Source organism: Pan troglodytes, chromosome 5 (genome assembly GCF_028858775.2).
Source record: "Pan troglodytes isolate AG18354 chromosome 5, NHGRI_mPanTro3-v2.0_pri, whole genome shotgun sequence".
In the NCBI taxonomy this organism is placed as follows: domain Eukaryota; kingdom Metazoa; phylum Chordata; class Mammalia; order Primates; family Hominidae; genus Pan; species Pan troglodytes.
Genome location: NC_072403.2, coordinates 11,377,133 through 11,400,196, shown reverse-complemented (window position 1 = coordinate 11,400,196; position 23,064 = coordinate 11,377,133). Strand labels below are relative to the sequence as shown.

Sequence of the window (23,064 nt, the reverse complement as noted above, 5' to 3'; positions counted from 1 at the left end):
TTCTTGCAGAAAAAATTAATACAAAAAATATTCAAAGTATGATTCTACTTTTTATAAAATATATATATAACTTCTATATGTACGTATATCTGACAATTATAAATATGCATAAAGATTTACAGTTTTATATAGGAATTAAATTTTATAAAGAATCTATTTTATGTAGGATCATGGAATTACTTTCATTTTCATTTTTATATTTTATTTTCTTAATTTTTCAATGATTACAGATTGCTTTTATATCAGAAAAAAAGTCTCACCATCTTAGCTGTTTTGAAAAGGGAGAAAGGCTAAGTAAATATTTGAACAGACATCTCCATTCTGGCAGCTTGAAAATATGTCACTAGGAGGAACTTGAGGCAAAACCTACACATGAGGCTGACGTGTATTTGTTTGCTTTTCTGAATGGGCACTAAAAGGGGCAAGACTGACTTAAAGGAAGAGAGGAAAGTTAAGAAGGTGAAAGAAAGGAACGGAGAAGGAAGGGAGGGCAGGAGGAAGGAAGCGAGCCAGAGTTTCACAGATCTTAGACAGTCTCAACTAACTGGCCTCAAAAATGTACCAGGCTTAATTCTGATTAATAAAGTTGACAGAGTAAATAGACAAGTGGAGCCAATACCACCACGTTTCCGGTACCACATATGTGTGTCACGCAATTATCCTTTCACCTGGAGTGCATTCACAACCCAAACTACAGTTCAGGTCCACTATGGGGGCATGAGCCCACCAGTCTATCCCTCTCTCTGATTACGACCAAAATCTCTAAACAACTAACAGAGGACTCTGAAAAGTAAACAAACAGAAAAATTATACAGGAGAGTCAACACTTGGAAAGGCAACCCACACACGGTGAAGTTCCTGCTTTGTTTTCTTCTCACATGATTTTGCCCCAAAGGTGAGCCCCAGTTGCATAGCTGCACAACAACACAGGCAACTAAACTCAAAGAGAAGCCTGTCTGTGTGTCCGCAGATAAAGGGATTCTGCAAGTTGAGGAGTCTGAGGGTATGATCTTGGGGTAGAGAATGCCCAGGAAAGGATGCCCGAATTCTATGTGGAAACCTGCACAGATATCGGCCTGACACTGGAGTGACACAAGCACAGCACAGACTCCAACCAGCACAGAAAAGGCTGAGAAAACTGAACTGAGATCTGAACCACTCACACAAGTTGCAGACTAACCCCTTAAGTACAGGATGGACAAAAATAAGCACAACAAAGACTTACACTGACAACTGAATCGCTGCCTCTAGGAAGCAGGTCCCACTCAAAGCCTAGAGCTCACCAGGTTGATCACCCTACTAAAACAGCAACAGTCACCACAGATGACAGGATGCCATTCAGAAAGTGCAATATACAATCCAAAATTTGTTTACAAACAACCAGGAAAATATCACCAATTCTTAACAAAAGTCAATCACAGGACGATCCAGACATTGGAACTATCAGATACAGGTTCAGTATCCCTAATCCAAAAATCCAAAATCCAAAATGCTCCAAAATATGAAACTTTTTGAGCATGGACATGATGCCCATTAAGAGATGCACATTGGAGCATTTTGAATTTGGGATTTTTGAGTTAGGGATGCTGAAACAGTAAGTATAATGCAAATATTCCAAAATCCAAAAATCTGAAACACTTCTCATTCCAAGCATTTTGGATAATGGATATTCAACGTGTACTTAAAGCAACCACTGTCACTTTGCTCTATGAGGTAAAGAAAAACAAACTTGATAGAAATGAAAATACAGGAATTCTCAGAAGAAAAATAGGAACTATAAAACAAAACCAAATGCAAATTTTAAAGCAAAAAAAAGCACTGAAATAAAAATATATTTGGTGATCAAGGCAGCAGAATGGAGACGACAGAGAACAAAATCAATGAACATGAAGATGGATCTGTGGAAATTATCCAATCTGAAAAACAGAAAGACAAAGATTTAAAAAAAAAAAGTAAGCAGAGTCTCAGGGTCTCCTGGGACAAAATCAAAAGATCTATCATAAGTGTGAGATAAAAGAAAACCATACCTAGACATATCAAAATCACATGGCTGAAAAACAAAGATGGGGGGGGTGGGTAGAAGCCTTGAAAGTAACTAAAGACAGCACAGTAAAAAATTATAGTTAATATTTTTTTTTAAAAAAAGGAAAGATAACAGTATTTACAAGTGAAGAATGACTGAAAAGATTATGGATGTCTCTTTAGAACTATAGAGGCAGAAGACAATGGATCAACATCTTTAAGTTGCTGAGAAAAAAAATAAAAATCCATCAATCCGGAATTCTATATTCAATAAAAACATCCTTCAAACTAAAGGGGAAATAAAAACATTCTCACATAAAATAACGCTAAGAAATTATCACCACTTGACGTGGTCTATAAAAAATGCTAAGGAAAGTTTTTCTTATTGAAGGAAAAAAGAATAACCAGAAGGAAACATGTATTTTCAGGAATAAAGGAACAGCAAGAGAAATGGGAAACAGCTAAGTAAATATAAAAGAAAACTACTTTCCTCTTAATTTTTTAAAAAAATGCATATGACTCCTTAAAGGAAAAGTGTAACATTGAATCACAAGGTTTTCAATGTATGTAGATATAATATATGTAACTATAACAATATAAAGGTAACTGGGGAGGAAGGAAGACAAGACAGGAATGGATATTGTAATATAAATGAAACAGAGTCCAAGGAAAGTTACCAGAGATAAAGAAAGACATTTCACAATGATAAAAGGAACAATTCCTCATGAAAACATAACTACTATGAAAATATATGCACCTAATAATATGGCTTCAAAAAAACATAAAGAAAAATTGACAGATAAAAGGGTAAAATAGCCAAGTCCATAATCATAGTAGAAAATCTTACTCTTTTCTGAGCAACTGATAGAGTACTAAGACCAAAAAATCAGTAAACATAGAAAGAAGAGCTAAACACTATTCAATTACCTTGATGTAACTGACATTTATAGAACACTCCACTCATAGGCTTTTTGCTTCTAGAGAATGGAAATATATGTCCACACAAAGAATTTTACAATGAAACACTACTCCAAATAAAAAGGAATAAATTGATACACAGTACGCACAACATGGATAAATCTCAAAATCATTATATGCTGAGTGAAAGAAGCCAGGTATAATGAATACACACTGTACAATTCCATTTATATAAAATAGTAGAAAATCCAAACTAATCTATAATGACAGCAGGTAGATCAGTGGTTGCCTGAAGACAGGGATGGGTGGAGGAACAGATTACAAAAAGGGCATGAGAAACAGTTGGGAATGAAAACATTTATCATCTTGATTGTGGTGATGGTTTCACTGGTGTATACGTATGTCAATAACTGATCAAACTGTACACTTTAAATATCTGCAGTTCATTACACTTCAATTATATCCCCAAAAAATTGGGAAAAATATTCACCTATGCTACAGATAGGGTTTTCAAAGTATGGTCTGAATGTGAGTCATTCGTAAGAATTATCTAGGGTATTTGTTTAATATGCATATCTTGATCTCCATCCCAGACCTCCAGACTCTGATGCTCTATGAACAGACATTTTAAATAACCCCTCCAAGTAATTACTAGTCAGACATCTGAGAATGACCACTTAAGGCCCAATTCAAAGACCATCTCCTTTATGAAGTCTCTACTGATCCAACTGATAGACATAGTTCCCTTTTCTCATCTCACAAAGCTCGTTCTCACAAAATGCATTTATATGCATGACTATGTTCTAATGATATAATTTTATCTGCCCTACTACACAGAACTACAAGTTTTCACAGGGAGAAGGTGTGTTTCATCCATTTTCCTAATTTCCTCTGTCCAGCACAGTGCCTTGCACACAAAAGACATTAATTATATAAAAGGCATGTTTATTACCAGTACAGCCTTGGTCCATGCTATTACAGATTCACCAACTGAGATCAACAACAGTGAACCATGTTAAGTATGTGTAGAGGCTATAGAGATCAACTACCAGAGACAGGGACAGACTGGAAATAGACTCATGCTAATATAGGAAAAGCAAAGAGAGAGTATATCCCTCCTTGCAAACAAGAACCTAACTAACTCTGGGATGCACATTTCAAATATCTATCACATCAATATTCCATCCTGATTGTAACCAGGGAAAGGCCTGGCACCACCTTCTCTAACCCTTCTCTTCCCCACACATTGTGCCCACGGTACCCCTGTTATGAATACTTACCACATGGTACTGTAATCATTTGTTTGTATGTCTGTGTGTGCTGTGATATTTTCAAAAGCAGGAGCAATGCTGATTCACTTCGCTATAGCCTTAGAAGGACTTTGAAGAAATATTTGATAAGCAAGCCAATAATGATCCTTCAAAACCGGAAGCTGTTCATGTACCTATTTATAAGGTTTTCCCAAAAGAGCCAATTTTTAAATTTTGACAAAAAGGTAAGGAAGGTAATTTCACTTTTAAAAATATATTTTCAACTATCAAGCTTCTTCTCCCTCTTGGCCCACGTAAAATCTTCTAAACTTCACAGGGGCAAGGAATGGTAAATTCCTTCCTGGCATGATCACGGCTCATAGTTGTCCCAGTGATGGTTTTGGACGCGGTGCTCCATTTACTATGTGAAAAGACACAGCAGCCTGAGTCAACCCAGTGGGAGGCAAGTGTGTAGTATTTGGGGACGTGACTCAGTACTGTCCTCAAAATACCTCCCTAAGGAAAAAACAACCAAGTCAGCCTGAAAACGGTCACCACTCACATCACAATCACTCAGTCTAAGGATCCAGAAAGCAACGGTGAAGACACTACGACTTAAGGAAGAAGAAATAAAGTAAAATGCTACAAGCCATTTAAAAGAGCTGTGTTCCACACATAAAAACACATAGATGCCACAGTCACTTAAATGTGTAATAAAATGTCTTCACTGACTTTTCAAATTAGCAATCTATTTTCATGCTTTAATTAAATACACTCTATCACAGGGAAAGAACACACATGGTGGCATAGCCCTTCCTTAGAGGTAACTACAGAACAAATAAAGTTTTGTTTGCTATGTATTTGTTTCATTTTGTTTCAGTTCTTTCATTCTACGTTAGGCAGAATGATTTATTTGAAATGAATTTTTAGCAACTTCAAAATCATGCAATTTACTATTTGGGGAGCATAGCTTATTAGTTAACTGTTATCAGAAAGACTTGGCAAGTTTCACTAGCACTGTCTAGCTATTTGATCTGAATTACCTTTCTCCGGCTCTGTAAAACACGGGTTATAATAGCATCTACCTTGGAATCTTGTTATCATGGTTAAATGAAAGAAAGCATATACAGCATGCTTTATGGGATGCTGGCATACAGGAAGGGCTCAACTGATGTCTGCCACTATCATTGCTCCATCAGTTTCTTTGTTTTCTGGTTATTTTAGCACTCACCTGATTCTCTATAAGAACCTTAAAGGGGAGTCATTAATTATATTGTTTCTTGGAAGTTCTCTTTTAAAAGAGAAGGGAATGAAGAAAAGTAAAGAGAGGGGAAGAGCAGGGGCAGGGAGGAAAAAGGAAGGGAGAGCAGGGGAGCAAATATAGAAGAGATAGAAAGAATAGCAAAACTGCACGAGTGGGATAAAGTATACGTATTCGGTCTTTCTCCATGCCGTAAGAACTCAAAAAACAGAAAATTTAGCTGCACTTGCAAATGTCTGTGGTTAGTGACTGCCAGGCAGTTTACAGATTTTAACCACAGACATCCAAACACCTTTGAATTTGAGAACACAGAGCAGAACTTTGCCATAATAACTTCAAATTCAAATAGCAAAGTCTACACAGAATCTGTTCTATAAAATTGTCTCTTCTTCCATTTCCTTAGTTTCCTTCTCTTGTGGAATATTTAATTTAAATATTATGGCTGGGCGCAGGGGCTCATGCCTGTAATCCGAGCATTTTGGGAGGCCAAGGTGGGTGGATCACCTGAGGTCAAGAGTTCGAGACCAGCCTGGCCAACATGGTGAAATCCAATCTCTACTAAAAATACAAAAAGTAGCCAGGTGTGGTGGAGGGCGCCTGTAATCCCAGCTACTCAGGAGGCTGAGGCACAAGAATCGCTTGAACCCAGCGGGGGCAGAGGTTGCAGTGAGCTGAGATCACGCCACTTCACTCCAGCCTGGGCAACAGAGCGAGACTCTGTCTCAAAAATTAATTAATTAATTAATTAATTTTTATGTGTACAGTTTCCCCAAAACTCAAAGCACATCCTACCATCACTGCGAATCTCTGAAACATATTTACAACCTAGGTGTCTTTTTCACTTTGCCATTCCATTCAAGAATATCTAATGTGGCTGATCTAATTGCAGAACAGCAGCCTCATTAATGTGCAATAATGACTTGGAAATCTGTTTCAGATAACAATATTCAGCCAATTACTGTGTGAATAAACCTCATAAAAACCCATCAAGGATATTGGAAACCGTGCAAGGAAGCGCAATTCCAAGCGACAACTGATGTGTAAGCTGATCATCCCTGATTTGCTTTCTGAGCTTCAGCCCCCTGACACCAGGTACTCCTGGGAGGAAGCCTAGTAGTCATTGAAGTCTTTTTCTAAAAAACAAAACTATCAAATCATCACAGAGGTATGTGAAGTCAGCTCCTACTCAAGGAGAGATTAAATCTTTCATATTCACGCCCAGTATTTTATGTTTTCTGTTGAGATGCACATACATCTGTTAGGCTGATTTTCCTTTTCTTCCTGTTTATTACTCTTACTTTTCTTTTTCCCTGTAAAATCACTCACTCAGCATAAAATGGCGGACACAGACATGACTACAGGTCAAAGAGGTAACAAATGACACTTGGTTAGAAATTGTTTCTATCACAGGCAGGAACAACTTCTGTTTAAATATTTCCTACTAAGGGGTCCCTCTGTTGACACATGGCTGCAGCCATTAGAAAAATTTTAAGTACAACAACATCAGCAGTTAATTTTTACTGAATGTTTGCTGTGTGCCAGACCCTTTGCTAAGCACTTGAGAGGAATCCCCTCGATCTATCCCCATAATGGAACTCTGAGGGTGTATCCTTGCACCCATCTTAAGCATGAGAAAGCCAAGGCTCGTGGGGTGATGAACCCTGCCTAAGGAGACACAGCTGTTAATTAACAGAAACCCTGGGTTTCCAGACACCCAAGCCCAGGCCTCACAACTTGTCCTCCCAGGTCCTGATGTCAACCTCTGTGCTCCCTCTCCTCTAGGACAGCTCTTCACCTATTTTAAAACTGCTCACGAAGCTTCCAGCCCTGTGCTGGGCTTTCTCCTGAGGCTTCCTCAGCAGGATGAAGAGGAATCTGGGAGCTTGTGGAGTCCAGGCCCCTGCAGATGGAGAGTACCTAAAAGTAAGAAGGGAAGGCCAGGCCTCCAGTCTCCCAGCCGAGGTAACACAAGCTCCTACACTTCATGCACCCTGTCTCGTCACTCTCTGCTCATCCTCATTTTCCACGCCCATGACCAGATATCATATCCTTACCCATGGTCTATTCACATTTCTTAGTTACCAAGAAGGACCTCTCTTCATTCTGCTACAGGAGGCTGGGCGGTGAACCCTGACTCAGAGCTGCCCTCCAAGGCCAAGCAGCAAATGTCCTTCTAAGGGAGCAGAGCCGGAAAGGTTTCCTGAACAATCCACATCAGTTCCTATCCAATTTGGTGCTCACTGCTTATGCAGTGAGCTCAAATGCCCAATCCAAACCAACTTTCCCTTTTTTTTTTTTTGGAGGATTTATACTCTGAAAAAAAATATATATATATATATATGATTGGGATATAAAAAATATATATTATATATTATAAAATATATATAATATATATTTTATATATAATTATATATAATAATATATATAACTATATAATATATTATATATAAATATATATATTTTATATATATATATATATATATATATTTTTTTTTTTTTAAAGACTGAGTGTTGCTCTTTCGCCCAGGCTGGCTGCAGTATAATGATATCGGCTCACTGCAACCTCTGCCTCCTGGGTTCAAGTGATTCTCATGCTTCAGCCTTCCAAGTAGCTGGAATTATAGGCACACCACCACACCCAGCTAATTTTTGTATTTTTAGTAGAGACAGGGTTTCACCACGTTGGCCAGGCTGGTCTCAAACTTCTGACCCCAGGGGATCCACCCACCTCAGCCTCCCAAAGTGCTGGGACGGCCTCCTAAAGTGCACGAGCCTGTAATATTTTTTAATTAATTAAATTATATTAAATTTTTTAATTAAATTCAGATAGTAACTTCAAAAAAGTACTACATTCAGACAGTGACTTAAAAAATCAAATTCAGATAGTGACTTAAAAAAATACTCAATTCAGATAGTGACTTAAAAATTACTCAATTCAGATAGTGACTTAAAAAATACTAAATTCAGATAGTGACTTAAAAAAAAACCTCACAGCTCTGAAATTACATTTAGAAGCCATCATTTTTATTAAGCAATGGTCTTACAGAAAAGAGCCAGACAGATCTTTCTGAAATGCCTATAGATACACGTAGAATTCAATCAGCAACCTCGTGTTTCCATTTTCTCTCAGTCAGGTGGCACCGCCTATGCAGAGGGAGGTGATGGATTAAGCATTAGGGGCCTAAGTGTTTTTACACTGCGTTTTAGTATATTTATAAAATACTTGCTGAATTTGGGACACTATACTAAGTGCAGTAAGAACAAAAATGGATTATGCATTGTCTTTGTTCTTAAATAGTCTGAAAGACAAACTACACCCCTGTGACATACAGCAAATGCCTTTGGGGCAATTACAAAGCAACATATCAACAAATACGAAATCACAAAGTACAAATCCAGCAGCCAAGTGCTGACAAGGTGGATCTCCAAAGACAAAGAGCCTTTGCAAATACAGATGTGAGAAATAAGTTTTTCCAGGGCTTAGTATCAAAGACAAATCTAGAGGGGAATCTGAAGAGAGACCAGTGATGCTGCTGCCCGCATAGAAGTATGTAAATATCTGCAAGTGTGCAACGGGGCTGCCTGAGAAGGGAGGGTTCCTTTAGAGCACGTGTAAATAAAATGTGGGATTCTTTTTTACCTGAATTGACCAGTTGCTGTTCCATCACCCCGCAGCCAAGAACTTCCAGCCATTCTCCATGAAAGTTGATCTCCATCTCAAAGGAAGGATGTGTAAAAGGGAAGTAGCAGTCTACCCATCTTATCTCCAGTTCTGCAAAGTTGCCAAAGAAACAAATAAGTAGTGTTAAATAGCTGTCTGCCCTTTCTTGTGATCAAATTTTCCCTTCCACTAATGACACCAATTACTACATTCTGAGTAAAATAAATAGCAAACAAACTAATTTGCAACATGTTAGGGTGAGGCAATAAATCTTAAAACTTGTGAAAAACTGGGCATGTCTTCTCCAATATAAAAAACACTTTGTGTAATTCCAGGACCCTCTGAAACCAAATCAATCACTTGTCAAATCCCTGCCACCAGCTGGCAGAAGAAAACACTAGGCCAAGATCATGGGAAAGCAAGTAATTCTTTTAGTTTCTATACATGAAAATGACATTATTTCAGAGTTAAAGAGAGTATATTTTTACTATATTTTCCACCAAACTTACATATCAACAATATGACCAATTTAAGATAAACTGATCAACTTCTACTTCCATAAGTATATATTAATATATATATTATTTTTAAGTTTATAAAGCTAATAAAATGTCAGATTAAACCAAATCTATCAGTCAATTTTAAGTAAAACATTTTTAAAGTCCAACATTTCTCCTACAGATGAATGATTAAAAAGCACATGCTAAATGCCAGAATGAATTTCTAAATAAGCAAACATAAATACAGCACTTTTGAGAAAAAGTGCTGTAATTTAAGCAATGGCTTTACTATTTAACAAGGGAAAAGACTAATGAATTCAAAACAATTAAAGCCTGCAAAGAGCAGAGGTCACTAAAAGCAGAGAAGCCATATCAGAGGGTCACCTCGGAGCTTGATGCCCACTGAGAAGAACACAGAAAAAAGTGGGCATTTTGACAAATCCTGTGTCCCTGTCCCTGTGTCCCTTTCCCTTCCTGTGCTGACCTCTTCTTTTTTTAGGCAACACTTTGCTAAAGGACTCGATTCTCCATGGTAATATGAACATGCCCTCTTGTGAATTTAAAATACCGTATGTTCTCACCCCAAACTACCTGCATGTTAAATCTTGTGGGAATCAAAATGTGAAGCAAATAAAAATAACGACAAAAATGGCTTCTATCTATTGAGGACTTACTATGCTTCTACCAACCCATTTCATAGATTCGGGAAAAAAAAAAAAAAGGCAATTGTCTTGCCCAAAGTCCCACAGCTAGCAGGTGACTGGGTCACTGTGCCAAACCCAGGTCTGCCCAACTCCAAAACCCCTGCTCTTGCTCTTGTTTTTTTTGTTTTGCGTTGTTTGATAGGATCTCACACTGTCACACAGGCTGGAGTGCAGTGGCTCCCCAATCATAGTTCATTGTAACTGCAAACTCCTGGGCTCAAGCAATCCTCTTGGCTCAGCCTCTGAGAGTAGCTGGGACTACGAGCACGCGTCATCATGCCTGGCTAATTTCTCTACTTTTTTTACTTTAGAGATGAGGTCTTGCTGTGTTGACCAGGCTGGTCTTGAACTTCTGGCCTCAAGCAATCCTCCTGACTCAAACTCCCAAAGTGCTGGGATTATAGGCAGGAGCCACGGCACTCGGCCCCCAAACCCAGCTCTTGACAGTTAAAACATAATTGCCTGCCCATCAAAAAAGATATTTTGAGAGTCAAACATTAGACAAGAGTGTAATTATCAAACACAGGGGGGCTTTCCTATGGCCCAGATTCCACAGGAGAAGGCAGATTTTTCTTTAATTGATTTGTTTTAATTGCATTTATTTTCCTTCTTAGCTGCTGTCTATGACAAGTGTCAACTGATTTCTGTTTACAACAGTAATACAATATTTCCCCCTCTTATTTTCTCTGTGGTATAACAGACAAACATTAAAGTGCACAGATATAAAGTGTATAATGTGACAAATGTTGACATAGGTATGCACCCATGATACTGTCACCACAATCAAGACAATGAACATAAACATCACCTCCCAGCTTTCTCATGCCCCTTTGTAATCCTACCCACCTGCCCATTGCCCCACTCTTCTCCTGACCCCCCACATCTGTAGGCAACCACTGATTTGTTCTGCCACTATAGATGAGTTTGCATTTCCTAGAATTTTATAAAAATGAAAACATACAGAATGTATTCCTTTTTTTCTTGCTTCTTTCATCATGGTTATTTTAAGATTCACCTGTGTTGTTGCACCTATCAATAGTTCATTCCTTTTTATTGCCGAGATCGCATCAACACTTTTTCTAACTAGGAAAAAAAAGCTGGTCTTGTTGCAGGCCGTTGGAGAACTGTCCCCACGTCCCCTGAGTAGTCGACTTTTCTGTGTGGAAGCTCAGACACGCAGAGCCACTACTTATTTGGGACTGTATTCTGAGAAGAAGGGATTTATATACCTGTATCCCTGCCCATCTTTGGGACCAACAATTCCCTATCAATATTTTTGTAAAAAGCACCAGAGACAATCCTGCTAACAAACAGAAATGTGTGACGTCTTGGGACATGGAAGTGAGTGCAGAAGGACTGACAGACAAAATAATTTCTATCTTTCTTTTTTTATAACTCTTGGCAGGTAAGCGGAAAACATTTTATGACAACAGTTTGGAACAATATATTTTGTGTACATGGCTTTGGATATTTGGCCTGAATTTTACCAAAAGCAGGAACAGGACTCAGGGTTAACATCATGATTTCATATAATTAAATATAATTAATTTTATGTAATTAAACATTACCTAAATGCTTAGAACACAGCGGTAAAGTAAGTGCTACACAAGTTTACTTTCTCAGTTTGCTCTTAGGTTCTGTTAAAAAAAAGCATTTTGGATAGGTTAAATAAATATGGAAGAGTTCAGTTATACAACTCCATCTCTCACAACTGTAATATCTTAGGTTCTCCCTAGTCCAAGAGGAAGACATTTCAAGACATTAATAAGCACTCAAAACAATTACAAGTGTTGATTAAAGTCATTCCATAATCAATGTTTATTAAACCCTAACTAAATGTCTACTGCATATGGTCTCATAGGAAGCCGCGTCTCCGCAGAGACAGGTCCCTGTTTACACACACCCACTAGAGCTGCTGGTGCTGATGGCGTCAGCACAACACAAGGATAGAACTGAGAAGTGATGTGATGGCTCTCCCTTCTCCAGGAACCTTCCTTCACTGAAGGGCTTTTGCTTTACCACTTCTATAATGAGAAAAAACAATTATAGCTTTGGATTGAAAATTTCTGTAATGTTGAACAAATTCTTAAGATAAAATATGTTTTATCAACCCTTGCTCTTTTTTTGGTTTAAGATCTCAGCCACCACAAGCCCTCAGTTTCTTCTTCCTCAATCATCCTGCAGGTGTCTTTTTTGGTAACAACGTGGGTAACTGCTCCACAGTGAAAACTACAGATAGCAAAGCAAGAAAAGCAGGGAAGTTAGCCGATGTTTTTCAGAATCCACCAAGATGATAAACACTAACGATTTAATGGAGCAGAATCTATTGATACTACCATAGAAACTAAAACAGAAAACACAGACTGGTAAAAGTTGTGTCTAATGAGACCACGAAGTTTTTAATCCTTTTTACCCCCTCAGATCCTCTGCTCAGTTTCCTTTTAAAATCTACATGACCCCACAAAGAATGCCAAATCTATACACCATTCATTTCCTTTGTTCTGCTACTTTAAGGACTTCTTCAGTTTTTAAGATTTGCCTCTTTCACATAGACAAAAGTCAAAATCTGTGCTTTTGAAGTCTTATCCATAAAACCTTTGCCTAGACCAATGTCCTGAAGTAATTCATCTGTTTTCTTCTAGTAGTTTTATGGTTTCACGTCTTACATTTAAGTCTTCAAACCATTTTGAGTTGGGTTTGTATACGGTGAGAAAGACAGGACTTGCCCAGAATCATTTATTGAAGAGAATATCATGATGGATATGCTAATTTCCCTGATTTGATCATCACACATTGTATACATGTATTAAAATGTCACTCTGTACCCCATAAATATGTACAATGATGTGTCAACTAAAAATAAAAAAGGCCAAAATTTGCAAAGCACTATTTTTGAGTATACTGTGTCTCTACTTCAAACATAAATAGTAATTATTTGAAAGTAAATTATATTAATGTGAACTTTTTCCCAATATACCATATTTTCTTACATATTTTAACAATTTAAATTTGTTACATTGAGGGCTGGACACAGTGGCTCATGCCTGTAATCCCAGTACTTTAGGAGGCTGAGGCGGACAGATTAGTTAAGATCAGGAGTTCGAGACCAGCCTTGCCAACATGGTGAAACCCCGTCTCTACTAAAAATACAAAAATTAGTCGGGTGTGATGGCACATGCCTGTAGTACCAGCTACTCGGGAGGCTGAGTCACGAAAATTGCTTGAACCTGGGAGGTGGAGGTTGCGGTGAGCCGAGATTGCGCCACTGCACTCCAGCCTGGGTGACAGAGTAAGGTTCAGTCTCAAATAAATTAATTAATTAATTGTTACATTGACACATTAACAGAGATTTTTTTTAAAATCATTGGTAGTGAAATTATTTCTTGAATACTTTGATATTACCCCCAAGATACACTTTCTTCTTGTTTTTCAATCTATGATCTCAAAATTACTGTAGGTATTATTATATCTAGTTGAAAAAGCATCGACATGCTTCTTGTATTAAAAGATACAATGCCAAATAACTAGCTCAAAACTATGTTGAGTGTGACTTATTTCACATGTCAAGTATTAGAAGTCAGAATATTTACTAAAAATTACGTATTTTGTATTATATATTAATAGAGGAGAATTTTCAGTAAGCATATCCAAATCATATGGATTCATTATGCATAAGACTAACTTCTTATTGGGGCTATAGAGGAAAATTAAGTGCATATATGAACTATATATCTAGTGGAAAATAATGCCAAGGTTTTTTTTTTTTTCTATTTCCTTGTGTCTTTTTGTGACGGGGGAGGGGAACTTAATAATTTCCTAAACCACACAGATGAAGCTCAGAGCTTTTTTAACGGCTTCAGAACTCTGAGATTACAGCAACTGTCAAAAATTATACACCCCAATTTTCAGCCTAGAGCCACATGAAAGAAAGTATACTTTAGAAAAAAAAACCACACCTGGGTTCAAGCCTCAGCCTTCTACCATTTTTCCTGTGAAACCGCGGGAAGCTTACTTATCCTCTTTGAGCCCCACCTGCCTCTTCTCTACACTGTGGATAATGATTGCTCTCACCCAGTGGTTTCAAGAAAAAACCCTGTGGGAGCCCAGGTTTTCTCAAGAGGCAGCAATCCTCTTTGGAGATCTGGACACTGACTCAAATTTCTCCTCTGAATAAGGATGTTGAGTTTGTTCAAGAATGAGGAGAGCCCAAAGTCCAGAAGCAATCACTCAAGTGGGACTTGAGAAATAAGTAGAAATTCCTCCAGGACAGTGACATGAGCCCAAATGGAAGAGGTATAGCAAGAATTCTAAGCCTGTCTCAACTCCAGCAGGACATTACCTGCCACAGGGATGGGGAAGGCAGCACTGTACCTCGCCTGCTCTGTGTACCAGCCTCCCCACTTCTGCACCTTTGGCAAGACCAACCAGGGACACGTGCAGGGCGGGTGTGTGTGTGTGTGTGTGTGTTTGGTCTCTTTCCACCAATCCCTGAAGGGCCTGAGCACTCTGTCTGACATACTATAAACATTTAAGTAGACGTCATTCCATTCCATCCCACCTTCGTTATGGATCTCATTCTGAATAAACATCACTTTCCATTTCCCTGATTTATTGACTCATTAAAGAGATTCTTCTGCTGTTTCCCATACCGTTTGTATTTAAAGATGGGACTTTGCTATCAGAACTGCCTTCTACAGGTGGTAGAATCTAAATTTTGAAACATCAGTGGCCCAAACTAGAGCATATACCAGTGATTTTCTACACCAAACCAGGGGTACCCTCCATGAATAATTTTTTAAAATTAACTGAACAAATATGCCATTAATCACTGGTGTTTGGCATTATTTTCAAAATAGATTTTCCCTCAGTTGACACCAGAAAAATAGTAGAATATAGTGGTCTAATATCAGGGTTGCCACTCACACTTTCTGAACAGCTAGTATCCAAGGAAGGAAAGGAACGTGGAAAGAAAAAGGAAGGAGGGGACTCTCTGGCTGGAAACAAATTCTTAAAGAGCTGGGATCATCCTCGATAACCACAATCTAACCACGGGAAATCGTGCAGTCGCCACTGTCAAAGACATCTGATGATTCCATCTCTTCTGCTTCTGTTGAAGACCCGCAACCTTTTGATAGAGCCCATTTTTTCATGATGTTTCAATAGTGCTCTAACAGCATTCTTTTATATATTGTTTTGTTTTGAATAGGAAATATGTTCACAAGGTTCAAAATCAAAATACTATAACAGGATCCATCTCATTATGTAATAGGGCATGACAAAGAAGTCTCACTTACCTCCCTTTCCCATCTTACCCCAATCTCCTGGACCCTTACGGTAAACTCTCAGGGTTTCCTTTTTACTGCCAGATGTTAAGCCAATACAAATATCTGTTTCTATTTTCCTTTCTTTGTTATATAACAAGCAGCATAGTGTGTACTTTATTCGGCACCACGCTTTTTTCACTGAATGATGTGTCTGGAGGCCTCTCCACATGAATGCATAGAGCACGCCCTCAGTCCTTTTCTTACTCCTACCAAAGATTCCTGCGTGTGGCCCACATTCATATACGAAGTCTTACTGATACACACTTGGAGAATATTCAGTGTTTTGCTACTGAAAGCAATGCTGTGACTAAATACCCTGTTGAGTTGAAGAGTAAATGCTTTTATGATTTTAATAAATATTGCCAAAACGCCCTCGATAGGTGTTGTATAATATTTTGCACTAACATTAGCTCAATACTTTCCACAGGCGCCAAGGCCATAGAACTAACTGGCGGAAGAATACAATGAGAGTGTAGGTCCCAGACAAAGATCCAGGGCTTTGCTGATAAAAGAACACCAGCTCGACCCTCTTACGCAGCTCCCACTTACATAAAGCAACAGTTGAGTACCCACAGACACGATTCCCAGGGCTGCCTTCCTTGCCCTTGCTGTTTACATCTCGTCTCTCCCCTAAGAGAAGAAAAGAGTGTCTTCTGGACTCAGTAAATGTGGCTGGCAGTCATAAGGAAGAGGAGGCACTTTTAAGGCCTGAAGCATCCATGTGGGAATACAAATACTGATTCTGTTTCCAAAGCCCACCTCACACGCAGCATGAAGTCATTCATGACCTACACTTCATCCCTATCTAGGGCCTTACAAACCTGGCAATGCCACCACTGTGACTCTTTAAGAGCGCCATATATATCCTATGCGTCCACACAACCATGTACCCTGGAGTCCAGCGCTGCAGAGTGCCAAGTGGAATAAAACCATTCCTACTACAAAGTTAACGGTAAATACCACCTCTTCCCTCTCACAGAGGGTAATAAAATCCTCCAGTGTGGGACCTCCCAAGCATACAGAAGATATTAACACTATTTCAGCCGCAATGACTCCTGCTAAGACAAACACAAAGCAATAGGGGAAAAATAAAAGGCAGGCGATTTCCTCCACCATTGGCAATGGTATAACTGGTCCCACAGCTATTATTCTTCTGCTTGGCAGAAAGACCAGTGTGTGCAAGTGCAGTTTCACACTGTTTCCCTGGGACTCCTCTACACAGGGATCCTTTTGACTAGCGCTTGGATCGTAAGATGATATGATCGTTTCTCTACCTCACAATGAAATGAGAAATGGAGTATGGCACAATTTAATGGGCCCCTCATTCTGAAATCTGGGTATGGGTTCAGAGGCACTAGGGTAAGTGATCACTCCCGTGCTCTCTATCAAGCAGCAGAGGGGACAGTCCAATAGCATCCCGGCCTCAGGCAGAGCCACAGCACAGCCCTTTGGTCCTCGATCCTCCTCGTCAACCTGTTCTCGAAGGAAACTATCTTCAGATCCCTGCAGGCTACACAGAGAGGCATTGTAAACAGAAGGCTCACACACCAGCCTCCACAAAGCTGGTTGGGTGGGGGACAGCCTGGATCTAAGAGCCAGCACAGATCTAGAAGCAAATCCCAGCTTTATCACTTGCAGCTGAGTGACCTCAGGCCAGTTACTTAACCTCGCACTGCTTCAATTTTGTCAAAAATAAGAATATCTCACAGAGTTTCTGTGACAATTCAGCATGGGGAAGTGTGTAAAAAGCCTAACACAGTACTAGCAGCTTATTAACACTCAGTGGGTATTTTTTTTCATTGAAGGTCATGAAATTCAGCTCATAATCTGAAACATCTCACTTTTTAATAAAATATGAAAAAATAAGCATGTCTAAATTGTGTTCCTGGGTAACTGACATTTACTGTTCATTTACTATATGCTGGGCACTGTGCTAAACACTTCCCATGCCTGCTCTCACTTCATGCTTACACTGATGTGAGGCTGGCATATACACTGAACAATCGTTACTCTCATTCCCACTTTGCAGATGAGGGAAATGTGACTGCAACAGCTCATGTATCTAATCTCAGTTTACAGTAGAGAGTAAATGCCAGGATCAGAACCAGGTGTGTGGGACAGCACAGCCCCATGCTGCCCTCCACTGGAGCAGACAGTGCAACACCACATTAACTCAGCTTCCAACACAAAGCACACTCATGAGACCAAGAAGGCACGGTCTGTGTCCTTGTTCTCCTAACACACAACAGTGACATTTATGATTAAAAAAAAAAAAAAGAGAGAGAGAGAACCAAACAGGCATAGTCTAAGTTGAAAGATTAAAGGTGATATGGTTTGGCTGTGTCCCCACCCAAATCTCATCTTGAATTCCCACGCATTGTGGAAGGGGCCCAGTGGGAGGTAACTGAATCATGGGGGCAGGTTTTCCCATGCTGTTCTCGTGATAGTGAATAAGTCTCATGAGATCTGACGGGTTTAAAAACGGGAGTTTCCCTGCACAAGCTCTCTTCTCTTGTCTGTCACCAAGTCAGATGGGCCTTTCACCTTCTGCCATGATTGTGAGGCCTCCCCAGCCATATGAAACTGTGAGTCCATTAAGCCTATTTTTCCTCCCAGTCTCAGGTATGTTTTTATCACCAGTGTGAAAACAAACTAATACAGTAAATTGGTGCCAGCAGAGTGGGGCGCTGCTGAAAAGACATCCCAAAACGTGGAAGTGACTTTGAAACTGGGTAACAGGAAGAGGTTGGAATAGTTTGGAGAGCTCAGAAGAAAACAGAAAAATGTGGGAAAGTTTGAAATTCCCTAGAGACTTGTTGAATGGCTTTGACCAAAAGCTGATAGTGATATGGACAATGAAGTCCAGGCTGAGATGGTCTCAGATGGAGATGAGGAACTTGTTCGGAAATGGAGCAGAGTAACTTTTGTTATGTTTTAGCAAAGAGACTGGCAGCATTTTGCCTCTGTTTTAGAGATTTGTGGAACTTTGAACTTGAGAGACATGATTTAGGGTATCTGGCAGAAGAAATATCTAAGCAGCAAAGCATTCAAGAGGTGACTTGGGTGCTGTTAAAGGCATTTGGCTTTATAAGGAAAGCAGAGCATAAAACTTTGGAAAATCTGTAGCCTGACAATGCGATAGAAAAGAAAATCCCATTTTCTGAGGAGAAATTCAAACTGGCTGCAGAAATTGGCATAAGTAACAAGAAGGTGAAAGTTAATCCCCAAGACAATGGGGAAAATGTCTCTGGGACATGTCAGAGGTCTTTGTGGCAGCCCTTCTCATCACAGGCCTGGAGGCCTAGAAGGAAAAAGTGGTTTCATGAGCCAGGCCCAGGGTCCCCATGCTGTGTGCAGCCTAGGGACTTGGTGCCCTGTGTCCCAGTTGTTATGTGGCTGAAAGGGGTCAATGCAGAGCTCGGGCTGTGGCTTCGGAGGGTACAGGCCTCAAACCTTAGCAGCTTCCATGTGGTGTGGAGCCTGTGAGTACACAGAAGTCAAGAATTGAGGTTTGGGAACCTCCACCTAGATTTCACAAGATGCATGGAAACGCCTGGATGCCCAGGCAGAAGTTTGCTGTAGGGGTGGAGTTCTCATGGAGAACCTCTGCTAGGGCAGTGCAGAAGGGAAATCTTGGGTAGGAGCCCCCACACAGAATCCCTGCTGGGGCACCACTTAGTGGAGCTGTGAGAAGAGGGACGCCATCCTCCAGACCCCTCCAGACCCCAGAATGGGTCTGGGGTCCACAACCAAGAAGAACCAGGAGCCTGCCTCCTGCAGGATGGCACACTGTGGGCTTGGGGCAGGAGGGAGGCAAAAAGCTTCAAGTCAGAGGCTGGGATGGGATAAGCTCCATGACAGTGCCAGAAGGAAGTCAAATACTGTCACCCAAATGCAGCATGGGGCTGTAGATCTAAGGAGCTTTAAGATTAGGGATCCAAGCCATAGGCCTAGGATCAGCTCCATCCCCTCATTGTATGGGTGCTAGACATCTGATGGATCCCTGGGAAATCTCACTCTGGATTTCAAGCCTAGAGAATTGGGTGGAATCACCTGCAAATCCACTTATAGGGTGAAAAGTAAGAGACGGGGGATGGGGGAGAAGGACAGGAAGGAAGAAAACAGAGAAACGGTAAAGAACAAAAAAACCTTCCTCTGAATATGACCCTGCAACCCAAAATTCTAAAACACATGGATAAATCTAATGCTAAGTAATACAGCCAGCAGAACAAATAATCAAATATTAACTTACCTCAGTTGAGATTATTTTTATGAAACAATCTGAGACTTTAAAATAAGTGTGTTTTAGATATCTTAAGAGATACATGAAAGCACAATTCACTGATGTGTTCTAGAAAATAAAATTCATAAAAATTCTGGTTTTGTAAAACAGATCTAAAAATGCATCTTTAGGATTGTATCCATCTCCCAGTCAAATTCTTCTCTGAGAAGGAAAACACCAGCCACCCTTTCAAAGAGTTCCTGTCACAAACATTAAGCTGCATCAGAAAAAAAGACCAAAAAAGACACAGAGAGTAAGTGATGAGAGAGATGTAAGAATATAATGAAGGCGAAGAGGGGAATGAGATGTAATAGAAAATTGCAGGAAGGACGGTCCAGAAGGAGTAGCCAAACGATTCAAATGAAAAAGAGAAACTTCCACATCTGGACAGGATGGAATAATAAACCAGTTTTACCCTTCCATATGAAAAACTAATAATAATAATAATAATAAAAAGACAAATATATAAAATCACACCACTCAAAACAGAGGACACCAGGTGACCAAGGACACAGACCCCCCAGAGGGGTGAGACCTAAGGAGAACATGGGAGAGCCCAACAGTCTCCTTGATTTGAGGAGACAGAGCCGGGAGTCTGGACAAGTCAGGATAGCTAGAATTCTCAGGGCAGAGTAAAGGAGAGAAGAGAGCTGCGCGAATAACTCCGGAGATCTGCAGAAGAACCCCTTCAGCATTCAACTGAACACTGATCATGTGTGTTGAAAAATCTACCTGAGGTCAGGGAACAAACCACACAAAAGGATTACAGGGAATAAAGTTGGAGCTCACACAGGACCAGGAATAGTGCCAGTTCTCAACAGCCAAGGGGAAAACCTCATAATTCACGGGTTATCAGTTACAGAGCTAAGACAGGTCTCGCATAGGTAGTGGGCAAAACTATCCCCAGACGAAACTCTATACTGGTCCTGCCTAGTAAGGCTTAAAAAGAAGACCTAAATGGATCAAAGTGTTTCTAAGTAATCCCAGAATAAAGCTCGTGGATATTAGGAAGGTAAAAAAATATCCAATGCATCAGAAGGTAAAATTAACAATGTTTGGCAATATCCTATAGTAAATTACCAGGCATGCAAAATAGAAACAAAATACATAATACAAAGTACAGAAGAATCAAAAGCAATTCACCAAGGAATGACAGATGTCAGAATTAGTAGGAAAAAATGTGTTAAAATATGTATTATAATATTCGTTATGTTCAAAAAGCTAGAGGAAAGACTAAACATGTTAAGTAGAAACAGGGATGATATTAAAAATATCCAAACTGAAGCAAATGAATGAGATGAAAAATACACAGGATGGAGTTAACAGAAAATTAGACACTGTAGAAGAAATATTGGTAAACTTGAAGATAAAGCAATAGAAATTATCCAAAATGCAATACAGAAGGAAAAAAAAAATCACTGAAAGAAAAATGAACAGAGCACCAGTAGTGGAAAAGTTTTAAGTGGCCACATACACATGCAAGTGGAGTACCTAAAGGAGGAGAGTAACAGAAAGTATCTGAAGAAATAATTGACCAAAATTTTCCAGATTTCACGAAAAATATAAATCCAAGAAGCTCAACCAATTCCAAACATAAGAAATCTGAAGAAAACTGTATCTATGTACATCATAATCAAACTGCTTAAAACCAGTGACAAAGAAAACATTGCAAAACGACTCAGAGAGAAGAGACACATTATGTACAGAAAAACAAAGACAAAAGCAAAGTTAAGAGCAGATTTCTCACAGGAAACAGGGCAAGTGAGAAGAGATCTAGGAATATCACCTCTAAAAAACTAAAAGGGCCAGGGCACAGTGGCTCATACCTGTAATCCCAGCAGTCTGGGAGGCCGAGGAAGGAGAATCACTTGAGGCCAGGAGTTCAAGACCAGCCTGGGCAACATGGTGACACCCCATCTCTCTACAATTTTTTTTTTATTTTAAAAGGTAGCGGGGTGTGGTGGTACACACCTGTAGTCCCAGCTCCTCAGGAGGCTGAAGTAAAAGGATCCTTTGAGCCCAGGACTTGGAGGCTGCAGTGGGCCATGATCACGCCATTGCACTCCAGCCTAAGTGACAGAGCAAGACCCTATCTCAAAAATAAATACACAGAGGTAAAAAAAAACTATTAACCTCGAATTCTTTTCCCAGTGAAAATATCTCAAAAATAAAGGCAAAATAAAGGCTTTATGGACATACAAATGCAAAAGAATTCATCACTAGCAGAAGCAGACCTTCTGCTGTGCAGAAGGAAAATATCAGTTGGGAACCCAGATGAAGAGCACTGAAGATGGTAAGGACCTAGGAGATATAAAGACTTTTCTTACTATTTAAATATCTTTAAAAGCTGATCAACTATTCAAAGCAAAAATAATCATAATGTATTTAGGAGTTGATAGTATACATAAGAATTAAAATACGTGACGGCACAAAGGCCAAGATGGGAAACAGGGAAGTCTGCTGTTCTTACGCTATACAGAAGTGGGGTAACAGCACTCAAAGTGAAGTGAGACTGTGATAACTGTAAATCCTAAAGCAACTGCTACAATAACAAAACAAAAAGTTACCCCTCATAAGACAAAGGAAATAAAATGGAATAATAAAAAATACAATTAATCCAAACAAAGTAAGAGAACAAAGAAAAAAAATGTTACTCATAGAAAGCAAATAGCAAAATGATCATTTCAATCCAACATCAATAATAACATCAAATGTAAACAATCTAATTAAAATAACTTTGAAAAAAGAACAAAGTTACAAGAATTTAACCGATTTTAAGACATTAAAAAGCTACTGTGATAAAGACAGTGAAGTATTGTGTCAAGATAGACAAATAACAGATGCATGGAACAGAATAGAGAGTCCAGAAATAGCCCCAGACATACATGGTTAATTGATTCCAGACAATGGTACGAAGACTTTGCAGTGCAGAAGGAAAGGTCATTTCAACAAACGATGCTGGAACAACTGGATATCAATATGGAAAACAAAATTTCAATCCGTACCTCAGATCATCCATAAAATTCTTCAAAGGAATCACAAATCTAAATATAAAACTGAAAACTATAAAACTTCCACAAGAAAACATAGTAGAAAAATCTTTGTGACCTTGGGTTAGGAAAGATGTCCGAGAAACAATATC

The 23,064-nt window shown here is 39.3% G+C and overlaps 1 protein-coding gene across 16 annotated transcripts in view; it reads right to left on the bottom strand.

The window, feature by feature from the left end:
- Nucleotides 1-23,064, bottom strand: part of FARS2 (phenylalanyl-tRNA synthetase 2, mitochondrial) — a 593,088-nt gene that overhangs the window by 412,187 nt on the left and 157,837 nt on the right. For all 16 annotated transcript variants that reach the window (XR_010157461.1, XR_008548343.2, XM_009450423.5 and 13 more), the window contains 1 exon segment: nucleotides 9,092-9,223. Coding sequence is in view for 14 of the 16 variants with exons in the window: in XM_009450423.5 (XP_009448698.1) it covers nucleotides 9,092-9,223 (132 nt within the window). In the remaining 2 variants the exon portion in view is untranslated.